Source organism: Physcomitrium patens, chromosome 4 (assembly GCF_059467195.1).
Source record: "Physcomitrium patens ecotype Gransden chromosome 4, ASM5946719v1, whole genome shotgun sequence".
Lineage (NCBI taxonomy): Eukaryota > Viridiplantae > Streptophyta > Bryopsida > Funariales > Funariaceae > Physcomitrium > Physcomitrium patens.
In genome coordinates, this window is record NC_143413.1 from 5,450,756 (window position 1) to 5,466,592 (window position 15,837).

The following is a 15,837-nucleotide window of genomic DNA, read 5'->3' on the forward strand; positions in this document are numbered from 1 at the left end:
CTATCAAAATCAATAGTGAAGATCTTGCTACAAGAAAAAGAACCCATTTAGCAAATTTAGAATATACGATACAGCTGTAATAATTCGGTTAAATTTGGTGCGTGAAAGATACAGGCCGGTACCGACAGGTAACGGTCGCAGTGACCCACTCGCACACCGGTATAGTCCACCGCCGGTATAAGGCATCTCCTCTTTGAGACGCTCACAGTGAGTGTCTGCGTGTGCATTCTGTTACTTTCGGAGCCCAGGCGGATCGCCAACTGCTACATAAGTGACTTTCACATTGACGCCGTAGTTGGGTTCCACTTGAAATGCCTCTACAGATTCTCAGACATGTGAGGCTCCGTGTGGCACCACAATTACATTAAGTTGTCGCTCAAGTTTTGCATGCAGCTTCATTGTGACATTGTATGTATCTTGTTTGCAATGTGCGGGTGCATTGTCTTGAGTCGCGTTCTCTTCGACTTTAGGCTTTCAGTGTCGGAGTATTCACTCATGGAGGGAGCTTTGTGTGGTGCCCCGATGAGTGTGTAATCTGGGGTGGCTCGATATTGTTGCAAATGCAATTGTAATTGTCTGTACTGTACCTGTAGCAGTGGTGACGTCAAATGTCAAATGACTTAGTTAACGTTGACGGATGCCGTTCGCACTTGTTCTCCGAGGTTGACCCGACGAGGCAAATGGCGTGCGTTGAAGAGGAAGATGAGATTACGCAAATGTTCTTTACATTGTCGATGGATTGGATTGAGTGAGACTGTAGAAAAAGGTGGGTAAATAATGGCCGACTCGCGCTCTGCCAAAGATGCCAGGGGCAATCCAATAAGGGAGGTACGATTTGGAGGAGAAGCAGAAGTTTCGCCTGAAGAAGAGGTTGGTATTTGTGTTATCTTCTTTCGTTATTCAATGTAGATATCTGTGAAGTTATATTTTTTATTTTTTATTACTATTATTTTTTTACTACAGTTTAGTACCTCGCTTAGCTATTTTTAGGATTTCCATGCGAAGGTCAAGAATCACTGACCGACAAGGAGGGTAATGTTGAGACAGGTGGTTTGAAGAGATTTCTTGTTACTGGACAAATCAAGCTGAGGAATATTTTTGTACCCCCCCCCCCCCCCCCCCCCCCCCCCCACACACACACAGAAACAGGTTTTATAACTTTTGGTATGCTTGGTTGCAGGAGCTTCGTCAGCCGGCCCCTCTACCAGAATGGTCCATAAATTGGACAAGCTTGGGTATCCGCATAGAGACGCTTTTGCCTGTAGACCCTGAGACGCTGGTGAATACGACGAATGTAGTCGGGAGACCTGCTTTTAGTATGGAAATTGTAGACGTGCACGTCTTGGTCGCTGAGGTATTGTTGGCAACATGTTGATTTACATGAAGGTTTTCAATAGTTTTTGGTCTTAAAAATCAGAAGTTACGTTTTCACAGTAGTTTTGGTTATTTCTGCATGTAAGCTTGTTGGTTTTGAACTCGTTAACCTTCATGATACATGCACGTTTGACGAGGAATTGTATCTGTCCGAGATATTGGCTAACGTTCTAAGCTGGTGTGAGTGCAGGAGTTGGCGATTGATCCTCCAACAGAGTTGGGGGAGAAACTGAAAGCTGCGCAGGTATTCTGAACTTGCGAACGACTGCACATATATATATATATATATATATATATATATAGAAATCACCTCTTCCATAATTTGATATGCAGTTGTGTTGACAGATATGTGACTGTGTTGAGCTCTCTAATTTCAGACACAAGTCTCGATCTGTCAGATGTCTTCAGTCTTTATTTTGCATCAAGCAGCTGCCAGCAAGTTTACTTAGCAGTCATCGACAGCCCGTTGATTAGGGACTAAAGTTCTCGTTTGTGTTGTCACTATACCTTTTGAATAGATTCTAACACGATTTAGAAGACAGAAAAGCTGCATAGGAAAATTGCTACGTCGTCTACTATTTTGGGTATTAATTCTGTAATCCACTCTTAAATCACCGTTCGGTTCATTGGTGTTCTCAGAAGACAGGAGAAGCAGAATGGCTAACTCCCGAACTTGTAAATATGGTGCTCGAAGGTTTTGCAATTACTTTGCAATCGAAGGCTATTATTAGCATTTGTTATAAATGGCGTGCAAACTACTTTAGGAGTTGGAGTGTTACCAAGTATTTGATGGCCCTTAAACTGATTCGAATTGATTCTAAATTGTGTTTGGCTCAATCATGAGCGAGTATTTGAAGTAGATGCAATTTGTAAACTTTTGAATTAATTGTTTTAAATTTGGCTGTGGATTGCAGCGAAGTCTCTCGTGGACAGAGACGAGGAATGCCGTATTGAAGAGCAGCGCAGGATAGCGAACGCAGAAACTTGCAAATTGAACATCAAGGTCTTCCTCACTATCTTGTGCTTAGACTCTCCATAATGTCTTCTTAGGAAGAGTTTGTTAGGATGCCTATATCATGCAAACGTGTGGCCAACTGGTTACATACATGGAACAGGAAGCCAAGGCCAAAGAAACAGAAGCTAGACAACGCTTTGAGGAAGGCATGAGTCAGATTAGAGAATTTGAACAAAGAGAGAATGAACGGAAAGAAAGAGAGTCAAGCTCGAATTTCATTGCTACAGCTGCAGCCACTGCAGCTGCCGCATTGGGAGGTGGTACAGGATCTAAACTGGGCTCTAAAGCGGGCTCTAAAAAGGCATCTGCAAAGGCACCCCCAGTTAAAAGCTCGAAAGTGGGATCCAGAGTTGCACCAGGTGCCCTTCAGACGCAAATAATCACGTGCAATTAAGTCTCTACTGTTTTTGACTAACTCAAACACAGTAGTGGGGCTATTTTTATTTTTATTTTTATTTTTTAAAAACATAAGTGAGCGTTTTAGAAGGGACTTACACTCCTTTTTTTATTTGTCTTAGTTGTGATCTGAGGGAGAGCAGCTCCGAATCGTCTAATTTGACAATTAAGTCAAGCAATCCACTTCTGTGCATACTCTATTGTTACAACCACCTAGACATGAATTAGGAGGAAGTTGTTTAGGCCGGGTATGAAAATCCTGAAAGTGTTCTAGCAAATTTCAACTCTTGTTTTCTGTCATCTTTATCCTTCTTGATGCTGTGCTATGAGATAAATTTAAGTGCAGTTGAGTTTGTCTTGGTAATTCTTTGCCAAGTTGACAATTGTGGCGTTCTTCATTTATTTGTGCGTCACATCTAATAATGAATGCTGGCGGCTGGATACTGATTTCTTTCCGCGTGCAATTTCTTACCTTTATGACAGCATCTACACTAGTGCTTAGCCCAGAGGAGGAAAGGAAGCAGTTGGAACATAGCATCGCGACACTGCAAACTGCTCTTTTCGCTTGTGAGAAAAAAGTAACAATACTTTCATTATTTGTTGGATACAACATACGTATTCCATTTATATGATGGACCAGGTGTGCCAACAAAGCATTCGCACTCTTCACCAGCTGGACTCACTTCAGTGCATTCCCACAATGAACTTGGTCACGAATGCTAACGTACCAAGCCTGAAGTATTCACACTTATTGCGTATTCGAATATAGTCTATTACTGAGCTTGCAATCTTATTACGAGTTGGGTCTCAAGTACCCTTGATGCAGCAGTGTGTCCTCAACGTAGATGTTTGTCGAGTGATTTTTGTACATCATAATCTGAAGAGAATGAAATTAAGAATCTGAACTATTTGATTCTTTCAGCTCATTGAAACCATCCAAGCAACTGTTGGGTTCGGGTTTCTCTTGCAGGTAAAAATGGTCGAATACTTGGATAGGAAACAAAAAGCTGAGAAGTCCAATCCTCTTACTACTACTCGCATATACTGGTGTTTAGGATTGGGTGAGACTGCTGAGGAACTTATTAAACATGTCACAGTGCCTCACATGTTCAAAGCTGTCTTCAAGTTGGAAAAGAAGCCGCCTCTTGAAAATGTTCAGCTCTTTGAACCTTCCCCTATGCCGCCTTTTATAAAGGAGCTGCTCGCCCTTGCGCAAACCAACAAACTCGAACATCCTGCCAGGAAGATCCCTGTTTTAGATGTCCTGTATGAGGACCCACCACCACCTAAGCTTGTGGAACTAGGGGTATGAACATAATCAATGTGATAAATGCATTGTCGCAACAGCTGTCTAATGTTTGCAGGTTTTTGATTTTCACTGTTTGTCAAACACCAATTTTTCAACTTTCTCTTCCAGTTTTTCAGAGTGAGGGTCCGTAACTGTTTAGATTGACATTGATAGTTTCTCTGATCAATCCAGTTTATGCTCAAGGGCTTCTGAATTGTTTAAAGAAGATAATAGGTGGTAAGGAAGTGAGTCTTTTCAAAGAAAACGAACTTCCAAGAAGACTCGGCTGATGAAATTGATGATTATCATCAATTCCTTTATGTTTCCTTTGGTTGTTTTGCGTAGAACGATTGATTTGAAACTTGTTCCTTGTATAGTCAAGGTTCTATATATCAAACTTCATGTGAAGCAGGGAGAGAATGGAAAACCGGGAGCGCTATCCTCACCACTCGGAGTTCCACCGCGAGGTGATTTACCGTATGTGATGCTTGCCAAGGCAATAGTTTCTGGGATTGTGTGTTTGCAGCAACAAATGGAAGCTTATTCTAAGCTCGACGGAAGTATTACTGGGAATTTTGAGATTCCGGAGGCTGTTCCTCGAAAGGTAGGTAGCTGATCTACATGTTCCATTTATATTGTTCCTGTTGAGGCGATTCTGATATATGTACTTGAAACTAGAAAGTGTCTTTTTTGCCAACAATTTTGCTACTAAGAGTAATTTTGTAGAATTATTAATTATTTATCCGGAATCAGGAACAACTGCTTTAAATAATGAAATGTAACCTAACAAAACTGAATTTCAAGGCTCAAGACTTATGAATCTTTAACTGATTCCCCGTTGTATAGAAAGGGTGCAAAGGTTCTCTTTTGCCCATTAGTGATAATTTTGGCTGTTGAGTGATGACTTCACACCCTTTTAGTGCACATTTGACAATCGGAGGCTACGTGAGAATCTTTATTTTCTTATTTTCTCACTGCGATCTTTTTGATGTGTTCACTCTCCCGCTGGAGTGCACTGTCCTTGTCCTTTTTCACTTCCCACAATCGGAATCTTAAATTCTAGACACCATGAAAAGTACTTAAGTTACCGCCCTCCAGAAAACATGCATCAACTAGACAGCTATGCCATGAGGTTTTAATTATCATTTTTCATCTTTGTTGTGATTTTTCTAACCCCAGGATGTCAACGTTACATACTACAAGGCCCTCCTCGACACAGTACCTGCCGAGTGGGTGAGCCTCCCAATCCTCCTTCACTGCATGGTTGAGCAAGTGTCTTATTACGACACTTCTCTTGAGGATATGGCGGCTTTGGAAGCTGCAAATGCCAATGAGCGGTTGGCTACGGGTTTTGATGCTTCCATTCTGAGGCTAGGACAAGGCCTCTCTTGTATGCGAAGGTCATCTGCTCTTCTTCATGACATAGTGGAGGAGATCAGAGCTAAGCAAGCGGAGGAAGATTTGAACACTGTTGAAGAAATGCTCAAGGTCTTTCTTGAAATTGCTGGTAATGAAGCCGAACGAAGGAATGAAGAAGCAGAGAAACTCGCTGCAGATGCGGCTGCAAAAGCTGCTGAAGGTGAAGTTGCTGCTACTGTCGATGCCATTGCCGTTGGTAAAGAACCTCCAGAAAAGAGAAAATCTCACAGGAAGTCAGTTTTGAAACTGGTCCAAGATTCTGAAGGGGACAAGAGGTCAATGAAAGATGGGCTGAAGTCCTCAAAAGACAATGGGAGGAATTCATCAAAAGATGATTGGCAGAGGACATCAAGGGAAATGTCATCTCGAACAGGATTAACCCTGAAACAAGGCCTTTCAAAAACAGGCTCGAAGAAAGAATCACATATTTCTTGGGATCCTGCTGCCAGTGAATTTAAAGAACTCGTGGGTGCGTCAGCTGAAAAGGGTGATGAGCACTCGCTCGTTATGTACGAGTTCAGCCGAGTTGATCGGCTTGAAAGAACTGTGAAGCATAAAGCACTTGAGTTTCTCGATTCAGTAGACGTTGTTAACGTTGAGAAGCACATGCTGTCACTGCTTGGATATCCAGGTAATTGATTCAAAATTATTTGTCATCCCCGATAATGACGTTGCACTAATGAGAATGAGTAAAACTTTCTTAGGTCAAAAACTTGATTGACTTCTATCCATCGCTGATGTATAACTATATGCTAGAATCATGCTTATTATAGGAATTAATATAGGAAATCAAATTTTAGAATGAAGTTGAAACCCATGCGTAAGATACTGAGAGCTAAGCTGGTTTACACTTAGTAGTCTACTTTGCGCATGTACCACTTTTCTTTTCTTTCCTGTTTCCTTTTTTTCGTTTCCGACAGCTGTTTGTCTAGCTACTATTACTGTGATGTTTGCCAATGTCACAACATTACAGCATGCTCTATCATTGTGATGGAATCCCAATTCTCAATTTCAAGGCTTGCAATGAGTATGCAGTAGAAGTGCTTGAACAATCGATTTTGATTTTCAGGTAAGGATCGAGCGTCTATGCCCAAAATCCCATTCTTGTCTGATGAAAAACGAGGTGCATGCTTGGAAGCATTGAGATGGTTTGTAAGGGGCCAATCAGACTTGCTCTCAAAGGATTTATATTCAAATTACAAACAGGAACAGAGGGAACAAACCTATGGGCGTCCTCGGCTCATGGAAACTCTGGAAAGGCCAGGAGGACCTAGGTCCAAAATGGGACCTTTGAATCTTGCCGCAATTCAGAGATACAAAAAATTGGTGATTTTCAAGTGGCTACCCTTACTTGACGTTCTGGACGTGTTTGTGCATCAATACCTATTAACCAAGAGATTATCTGAACCATTCTGCAACATAAATTTCACATGATCTACGTAGAATCTGAGTGTTTCTTCAATACACTACCAGTGCGAATGTAGTTTTCCCAACATACTGTGAGTTCATCCTTCTTGTGTTCTCTTGTAGTCCCGAAGTCTCACTCTTTCCATTGTTTACAAACTCTTTCTGGAATGTTCGTCAGAGAATGCTTCTCGAGATCTTGTCAGAGGAAGAAAAACGAGCTTTCAATTTACCAGATGATTCCGAAAGGGCCCCTGCTAAAGGATCGGAAGCCCTCACACCAAAAGAAGAGCAGGCAGATGATGACCTTACAGAGGAAGAACGGAAAGAACTTGATAAAGGAAATGATATTCTGCATGATTGCGGGTGCCAGAGCTTAAGATCCCACAATTCGGGCCGGCTTGTTTCAGATGCTCCACCTAAGGAAGACTCTACGCTGTCATCGCAGTCCAAGCGTCGAGAGCCGTTTCTCCCATTTCAGCGTATTACGGACTGGAGGTTCATTGAAGCCCTTCCTTCTGGTCTGTTGGGTGAGGTTTACGGGAGAGCAAGGACGCGCCTTCCTTACAGAGCCTACAGGTTGGCAATCTTTTCTACAAACTCACTACACACTGAAGTGGACCAGAGGAACTCTATCAGTCTACAAACCCAAGTGATTTGTAAGGTCGATATCATTGAGGGCACTTCCTCCTATCAGCAACTGTTTATGGTTCTTATATCACTTCGTTTTCCTATCAGACTTGGAATGATCGTGTATCAGTAATCAGATTAAGATGGCATCATCTATTCGATTCTTGAACGTGGAGCTTCTATTTGCCTGAATCTAATTATTTTCTATGAAATGAGGGTTGAAATATGCAAGGCATTCCCAGGTCAATTATTTATCTAAATAAATGATTTTTAATTTTAAAATGTTTTTTTTGTACTGTGAACAGGTATGATAGGGATGAAGATTGCATGATTGAGGCTCTGTACGCAGATGATAGAGACCATGTGTGGCAAGGAGTAGTTGCGTCACAGGTAATGACTTATCTTTCTATCAGAAAAACATCGGTAAGATTACATGTAAAACGTTACGTTCTGATTCTGGTTCTCGAGAGTGAGATACAGGCCTCAGATCAATTTATCAAGATAGCGGAGTCCACATTTTTTTTGCTTGAATTCAGCAGGGAATTACTGAATGTGCTCTTGTGTTTGATTCTGCAACCAGATCGGATTTGGAGACTTCGTTGCCAAAATGGACAACCCGTCACCTGCAATGCTCGTCACTGGAAAGCATGCAACATACGACGTTGAGGAGAAATATGCAATTGTGCTAGAAAGGTATAAATGCCATCTTGCAGAGCATCAAGGTCTAGTGTGGACTGGCCATCCAGCAAAAACTGACATTCAATGGGAGCCTCAAACTACTGTGATCAAGGTTATTCATTCATTCTTCCTTTTCCTCTTTCTCACAAATTACCACTCTCGATTATATCACTTAGCTGAGGCTGGATTTTCTACATAGTTAGGGAGTAAACTCCTTTGGTTTCTGATTTTGAAATTCTTTGGCAACAATAGAAATTGCGACTCTGAGCATTTTCCAATATGCAAGTCAAGTCATAACATTGTGAATGCTTGAAATGCTCTCAATCTATAAGTGTTCTCACTCGAAATTGCTTTCTAGGTTTACGAAACTCTAATTTATAGCATTTGAAGTTTCGTTTATGCTGATTTAGATCGTCATCTCTATGTGCTTTCCTGTATCACGTACTTCTGCCCACGCCCAAGAGGGTTGTATTTTTACCGTCATGGATCCTTGTTCCACGATTTTTAACAAAATTTTATTCTTAGTGTGCTTTTAGGATGGCCATATTATTCTACTCCGAGCTCATGGCCCCGACGACAGTTCAGACTCGCCTAGAGTAAAAAGCGTGAATGCATGCTTGAGAGATGGTATTGTTGTCAGCTTCTTCATTGATAATGATGGGACAATGAGTATGCAAGTGACGAATCCCGCAAATCAAACTTTTGAGATCACTTCGACTGGAATAGTTCGCATGTTCGCTTCTCATCTTCACGCATCGAAAGTAGAAGAAGCTGAGACCCCAGGTAGGAAGCTTACACATAGAATATTTTTCTGTCATCTGATGGTTTTTGTAATAATGCAGTTCTAGTCGTGAAACTGGTACTCGAGTCATCTTATGATTTGCACTATTACTAACTACATGATCACGTAGTAAGCACTGGGAGTACTAACGAAATTCGAGCTGAATTTCGTCCATTGCTTAGAGTTACAGTTAGAGTCTCAAAACAGATATTCATGTCAGTTCCATGCCCGTGTTCGTCTTTGGGGAGATTTATTATCTTGTGTAGACTTAGTTGTTAGGTTTATCACGTTTTACAGAGCATGCTCAGTTGATGTCTAACAAAACATTTATGACAGAGGGAGAAGTTCCTGGACGGAGAGGAGATGGTAAAACAGCTGAACAACCACCATTACCCTCACCTGCACCTCCTCCACCACCTAAGGTTAGTACTTAACAGATGTCAATCTCTTGGTTCCCTGTTTTGCATTTGTAAATTTTAAATCGGGTCTGCGGAATCTACTTTGTTCTTAAACATTCTCCATGAATTATAAACTCAATTTACATGGTAAAGGCGTGATAGGATGGGATCGTACAGTACTGTACATAAATGGCTCAAACTATAGGTGATTACGTTTTGTATTAGATTGTAGCTGGTTAATTGGACGTTAATAGACAGAGATAAGCACGTAATATGGGATCAGAATCTTGAAATGTTGACGTAATAGCCATTTGATTTCGAGACTTTGAGATACTGCTCTGACAAGAATGAGTTCATGTTGTGTGTGCGTAATAAGGAGGGAGCTGAGGGTGCTAAATCCGAAGAACCAGTTGAGAAACGGATTTTTAGAGATCTCCTTGTGCAAGAAAAGGGCGAACAGGAATCTTGGCGTTGCATATTGCCCACAGGGGCAGTTGTTCGGTACAGAAACAATGGAGATGCTCAGGTTATCTTACTCCCGCTTCTCATTAGTTGCTGAAGGGTCGCATCGTAGTCCACGAGGTCGCATTTTAGAGCCTTAAACGATTCCATATGGCTCGTCCTTGATAAAATTTTCCACTAATGTATCATTCGGATTGGAGGCATCTTATCTATCATATGTATCAAGAGCGGCGCATAGTGAAAAGGCGTGTTGAATTTGACTTATCGTCTGGCAGGTTTTATACCGTCAAGGAAACGTGAGCGACTTTCGACATGACTATGAAGGGGGTCCCTGCTGGATAACTGCAAACAATGAAGGATTCCTGGTCGCCCAGGTGAAGATCAGTATAAGCAAACATGTCATGTAATTGCTTAGAATGTGTCGTTGGATAGAGTTTTTGGCGATTCTTGTCTTTGATTGGCATTCTTGCTACTAGGATTGCAGTTCAAAGCCAAACACTTAATGTCGCAACTGTTGTGTTTTTTAACCGTCGCAGCGGGATCCACGGGAAGGGGAGGCCGCTGAGAAATTAGCAGAAGAAGAATTGGCGCCTAGAGGAGGTCGATTGTTTCCTGTACTGTCTTTGAATCATCGCTAACAGTTCCAGTTTAATCACCTTCGCATTATCGAGGTCTTAACGGGGAGGGCTGGGGGCATTAATCACAGTCTCCTCGTGTTCCGAAATGTTCTTGCGACGCTGCACCATGTATTGGGATCCTGCAAACTATTTAGTAGTATTGTGAAACTGATCAGAAAGACTGTTATATCTTAAGAATATTCGTCTGCGTACGGGGGATTGTAGTAATTTCCGATCAAGTGTTACTGAATTGTGTAGAAATGTGTCCTCCGTTTTGTGCTTGTATCTTACTCTGCAGCACCTCCACCTCCACCTGAAAAGAAAGTGTTCATAAAGAAAGGTTCGAAGGCAGGTTCCCCGGCACTAGAAGTGCCATCTGAAGTTCCAGAAGTGAGACCTATAGAACCCACTGATCCAATATTTATCCCATTACCTAAATTGAAAGTGGAGCATTTCTACGATCCTGAAACTGGAGATGAAGTGATGACACGGGAGGATCTGGTAGTTGTTATAAAAAGCGAGAGAAAGAAGTCCACCTTCGTCCAGCATGCTGACGGCACGCAGATATACAGTGTGATCACAGAGGTTTGCTCTACTCCCGAGAATGTGATGTCACAAGGGGAGGCCATGATGGATCAGATTGCCGAGGTCTTTCCAAAGAATCCACCAAGGATTAAGCCCGAGGTATTGAGGCCAGAGGGAGAGATAGCCAGCAAGGATGAGGGTGGGGAAGGAAACGAGTACGGTGAAAGGAGAGTAAGTGCTGGTGCCGGAGGGACAGAGAAAAAGGGAAGTGTCAGGCACACTCTTGCAGTGGCAGATAAGAAAGATAACCTGATGGGTAAGAAGAACCCATCAATTTCTAAAAGCGAAGGTTCAGAAAAGCCTTACATTAAACCTTCACTGCTGGATCTCCACCCTCGCCCTGTTCTGCCCGAAATATCGACAACATGGCATATACACAAAGAAGGCCTTGCAAAAGTGCAGGGAAAGGTAATTACATGTCTCCGTTGGAGAGTCAATCCAGAAGACCGGTTTATAGGCTTTAGTTCCTCGGGCTATTGTGGCACAATCTGCTCTCTTGGGCTCAAGTTCCAAGAATGTATTTTTTTTCATAACGCTGGGGTGATGTTCTTTTGCTGCAGTTTGGATCTGAAACTCAACAATCTGGAGTTTGCGTTGAATTTGAGACAGTGGATGGCCTCTACGCTGCAACATGGTCAAAGCAGGCTCGTCAGATAAGCTTGTCAATGCCTGGAGGAGCTTCTTTGTATTCTGTTGGGTCCACTATTAGCTTTGATCCAACTGACGGTTCTAAAAAGTATGATCCGTATCAGACCGAAGAAGATGACAGAAAGCATGGGCCCTTCGTTAACACCAACGGCGTTTATGTATTTGATGTGGTATCGCTTTCATACTATACCCCGCTTTCACATTTCGGTGAAAAGTTAAATGATTTTATTTTGGCATTTCAATCTCAAAAACATGCCACTAATTGGAATTGAGAAATCTGGCAAGCATCAGGTTACTGTCATGAACCCGTTGCAAATGAAATTTTTGGGGTTTCACGTCCTTCCAACCATGTTCTTATTTACATTCTGTTTGCATTGGTACTTAGTTAAAATTGCTGTTGTTATATTTTTGTCATAAGCAATTCGCCAAGGGGGATGAAAAATTTCGATGCAGGTTGAGGGCAGCTTAACCTTTACGGACAACGCAGGACAGGGTTTCAGGGTTTTTGGGAGAGGTACTGAGTGGGAGACAATTATAAGTGGAAAGACTGCTACCCAGAACGCCAAAGAGGCTCCAATATTTGAGCAACTTCTTTTAGCGCATGCCACAGCCATACCAGAAGGACTTGAGCAGGATCTTTATGCAAAAGAACTCGCTAAATACTTCCCTAATGACCCACCTTATCAGACTTCAGACCTGAGAAAATCTCTAAAGAAAGGAAATCCAGAAGTACCAGCAGGTAAGACGCTGGGGAGGTGATTTTCCTTATGCAAAATTTTCAAAAATCGAATAATGAATACTTATAACTCAAGAATCCATTCGAGTCTTGCTTGTCTCTATTTCAACAGAGCTAGATTCTGTCATGAGGTAGTTGGGTTATTGGGTTTGCTTTAAGCTGTAGTGCATACGTCGAAGAAAATATGCAATTCATAGTTTTGAAAATGAAGACGTGCGATATTTAGCCAATGTATTCTAATTCAGCTTTTCATTTCTTAGAACCCCCGCCTAAGCCAGAGAAGAAGGGATCAAGAGAAAAATCCGTCAAAGAGAGTAAACTTGGATCAGTACTCGGGGCAGAGGTACGTTCCCCAGTAGAGCGTTTAACAATGAAATGACACCCGAAATCCAGTCTAAATCTTTCCGCTGTAGTTGTTTTTGAACAAGAGCACTAATTTTAGCCGCCTTTCTCGTAGGTAAATTGTGCATCGTGATCGAAGCTCGCTACATTAGCGTTAACTCAGTGTTAGCATCGAATGCTCCCTATACCTGAGATTGTCACGCCATATCCTTCTCTGGTGTATTCTAATGAGTAATTTAACTTGGTTTGATGCAAGCTTGCAGATAGTTGAAGAAGCTGGATCAACCTCCACCCGTGTCGATGTTCGTGCGGACTTTGAGTTGACTCCACTTGGAGAATGGAAACCACTTCATCCAATCTCCCGACCAGCAACGCCCTCCCCGCCGTCATCTGAACCATCAGAACCAATCATGTTGGGTCCATACCCACGCCTATTTGTCATTCATGAAGCAGGCCACGGCTACGAATTCCTCCATGAAGAAATGTACCAGCAGTACGAAACTGCCAAGTTTTATGACAAGTTGTGCTCCAAAAATTCTGAGAAATATGTCATCTCTGATGAAGAAGCTGTGTTTCACACTTTTGTAACGACAGAAAATAGGAAACAAATTGGTTTGTATAAGCTGATCAAAGAAAAAGATAATGAAGATGAAGAACATAATTACACACCTTCGTTGACGTTGCCGGCGTCAAGACGAGTCTCTCTTCATGCTAAGCGCGTTCAAGGCAAGCACAGAAGCAACAAATTGCAGACTCGAACTAAGTGCGACTGGATTCAGCTTCAGTATTCGTTACCTAAGCTGCCCCGTGTTATCAACCCATCCACTCCAGAGATTGACTCCAATAAGGACACGTCTGGTTTTGTGTATCGCCAAATTGTGGAGCTACCAAGCATTCAAGAGGCCATTCAGAAGAAGATGGACAAGATTTTGGAAGTCTTTTCACGGTGGCAATGGGTCAACCTTGAGTTGCAAGAGATCGAAATCATTCCCGACACAAGGACCGATGAAGATATACTGATGGAAAGATATATAGCATGCCGCATTCGAGAGGTCAGAAGATCCGACCTTGATTGCCCTTTCACTCCACTCTCTAGCTATCTTCCCGTTTCATTCTTCTAAAGAGCAATACTCAATTGTTTTGCACTTTTTACCTCAATGCATGGTTTATTTTAAGCATTTTATGATATTTTTCAGCTGTTTATGACGTTCAAAGTTTCCTTGCCCATGATCCATCCATTCACTTTCACTTTCACTTTCACTGAATTCTATGCATCTATTAATTGTATTGCAGAGCAAGAAGTTTAAGAAGCGAGAAACGTTACGAGCCTCTAGACTTAGTTTTCGAGGATGATTCACTAATTGCAGAAGTGTGAAAGATGGGCGACTAAACACAATTATTTGTAGTTGGGAGGCATAGTGTGGAAATCCACATGGAAACTTCAGGCTGGTGGCGAGTGGCATTCTGTATATCTTTCCATGCAACTAAACCTTAAAATAGACTTCTTGACAAGATTTTAATATTTAATAAATTGCAACTTAATATATTTTTTACAATTCTTCTATAAGAATTATTCCTTAAACATATTATTTTTAAAATATTTATTAAGATTAATATTATTTCTGTATTATTATTCTTTTCAGATGACAGCAAACTTCTTACTTGTTGACACATAATATTTATATTATTAAAATGTTGTGACATAATTTTACTTTAAAAATTTAGTGATACATCCTTACATGCACATTTAAAAGATAAAAAATTTATGGTCGTTAAAATCATGTAAAATAAAATAAAATATGAATTTTTACTGGAGTAATTATTATTATTATTATTATTATTATTATTGTTATTATACAAAATTTACTGAGGAATAAGGTTTTTGTATAAGTTTTAGAGACTTGCTACAAATTTTATAAAAAATAATAATTTTAAGCATATTTAATATAATTATTTATTTATACTTATTTATTTATAAAAAAAATATGAAACAATAAAACTATCTTGTAAATATATATTCTAAAAATGTTCTTATAATAATTTAAGAAATTTTTGCAAGAAAGAAAAAAGATTTTATTAACTTCACACTATATATGTACAAACATTATTTTAGTAATTGTTATTATAATGCAAAAATAATAAAAGTAACTTTAAATTTTTATTTAATTGATTGTAATTTTTAATATGTAAATTATTATATTTAAATTTTTTTATTAGATTAAAATTTTGTTAAGAAATAAAACCAAGAAAATTTATAGTTAAAATTCTTTTTAATTTCAATTCACTATGAAGAATTGGCATTTCTTTATTATGAACCATTTCAATTTAGATCATGGATAAAATCCATGACACTTTTTATCTTTTGACAATTAACAAAAAAATATTCAATATACAATCTCATTTATAAATTTTATAATTTATTTTATCATGAAAAGATTGTTTATATATATATATATATATATATATACATATATTTATTTATTTATTTACTTATTTATTCATAGATAGATATGGAGTATTGTTGATGTTATTACAAATTTTGCTACTGCCACTACAATCCACTGCCCACTTGACATATTCTTTTAGTTTTTTTTTAATTCAAATAAAAATAAAAAGTTCAATTAAATGGTTTGAAAGATATTGAGTAAAGTAAACTTGATTGATTTGAAAAGTATTAAACAAAGGTAGCATGTCATAAATAGAGGGTTGTGATGACAATAGCAAAAATTGTAGTGTAGCAAAAATTGTAGTGAGGTTGGCAATATCAAGTATACACACAAAAAAAAAATATATATATATATATATATAGCAAAAGAAGAAAGGAAAAATAATAATAATAATAATAATAGATACATGCCCACTACATTTGCGAACCTATTCAAAAAATCTATTAACGTTAGATAATATTACATCTCTCAGCTCTAAAATTCCATTCTGTGTTGCATTTACAAAGTACACAAACAACTACACGCGTAGCAACTTGGGCACTATCAAGTCAAATCAGCCAAATTCTGAATCCACCAAAAGAACGGTACAAATCTAGAGGTGCCGGTGCTGAAATAGC

At 39.9% G+C, this 15,837-nt stretch overlaps 1 protein-coding gene across 5 annotated transcripts; it reads left to right on the top strand.

The window, feature by feature from the left end:
* The first annotated feature begins 114 nt into the window (after positions 1-114).
* LOC112281022 (uncharacterized) lies at positions 115-14,343 on the top strand. 5 transcript variants are annotated; one of them, XM_073533185.2, is made up of 25 exons: positions 123-870; positions 1,181-1,354; positions 1,565-1,618; positions 2,014-2,068; positions 2,289-2,377; positions 2,490-2,748; positions 3,269-3,363; positions 3,756-4,091; positions 4,486-4,677; positions 5,253-6,123; positions 6,562-6,818; positions 7,078-7,475; positions 7,832-7,916; positions 8,107-8,316; positions 8,741-8,987; positions 9,322-9,407; positions 9,760-9,909; positions 10,121-10,219; positions 10,382-10,445; positions 10,761-11,455; positions 11,608-11,865; positions 12,149-12,434; positions 12,692-12,774; positions 13,037-13,825; positions 14,067-14,343. In XM_073533185.2, the coding sequence occupies exons 1-25, from the start codon at positions 778-780 to the stop codon at positions 14,124-14,126; spliced, it is 5,985 nt and encodes a 1,994-aa protein (XP_073389286.1). In that variant the 5' UTR covers positions 123-777; the 3' UTR covers positions 14,127-14,343. The 5 variants fall into 5 exon arrangements, with proteins under 5 accessions (XP_073389291.1, XP_073389290.1, XP_073389286.1 ...); XM_073533189.2 differs by lacking the exons at positions 12,692-12,774; positions 14,067-14,343 and having other exon boundaries at positions 116-870; positions 13,037-13,179; XM_073533190.2 differs by lacking the exons at positions 12,692-12,774; positions 13,037-13,825; positions 14,067-14,343 and having other exon boundaries at positions 115-870; positions 11,608-11,986; positions 12,149-12,282.
* The last annotated feature ends 1,494 nt before the right edge of the window (positions 14,344-15,837 follow it).

Coding starts and splice junctions, on each gene's coding strand:
- LOC112281022 (XM_073533185.2), top strand. CDS start 778: ATGGCCGACTCGCGCTCTGCCAAAGATGCCAGGGGCAATCCAATAAGG. Junction 6,124..6,561: donor GTCACTGCTTGGATATCCAG/GTAATTGATTCA, acceptor TTTGATTTTCAG/GTAAGGATCGAGCGTCTATG. Junction 10,446..10,760: donor AGAATTGGCGCCTAGAGGAG/GTCGATTGTTTC, acceptor CTTACTCTGCAG/CACCTCCACCTCCACCTGAA.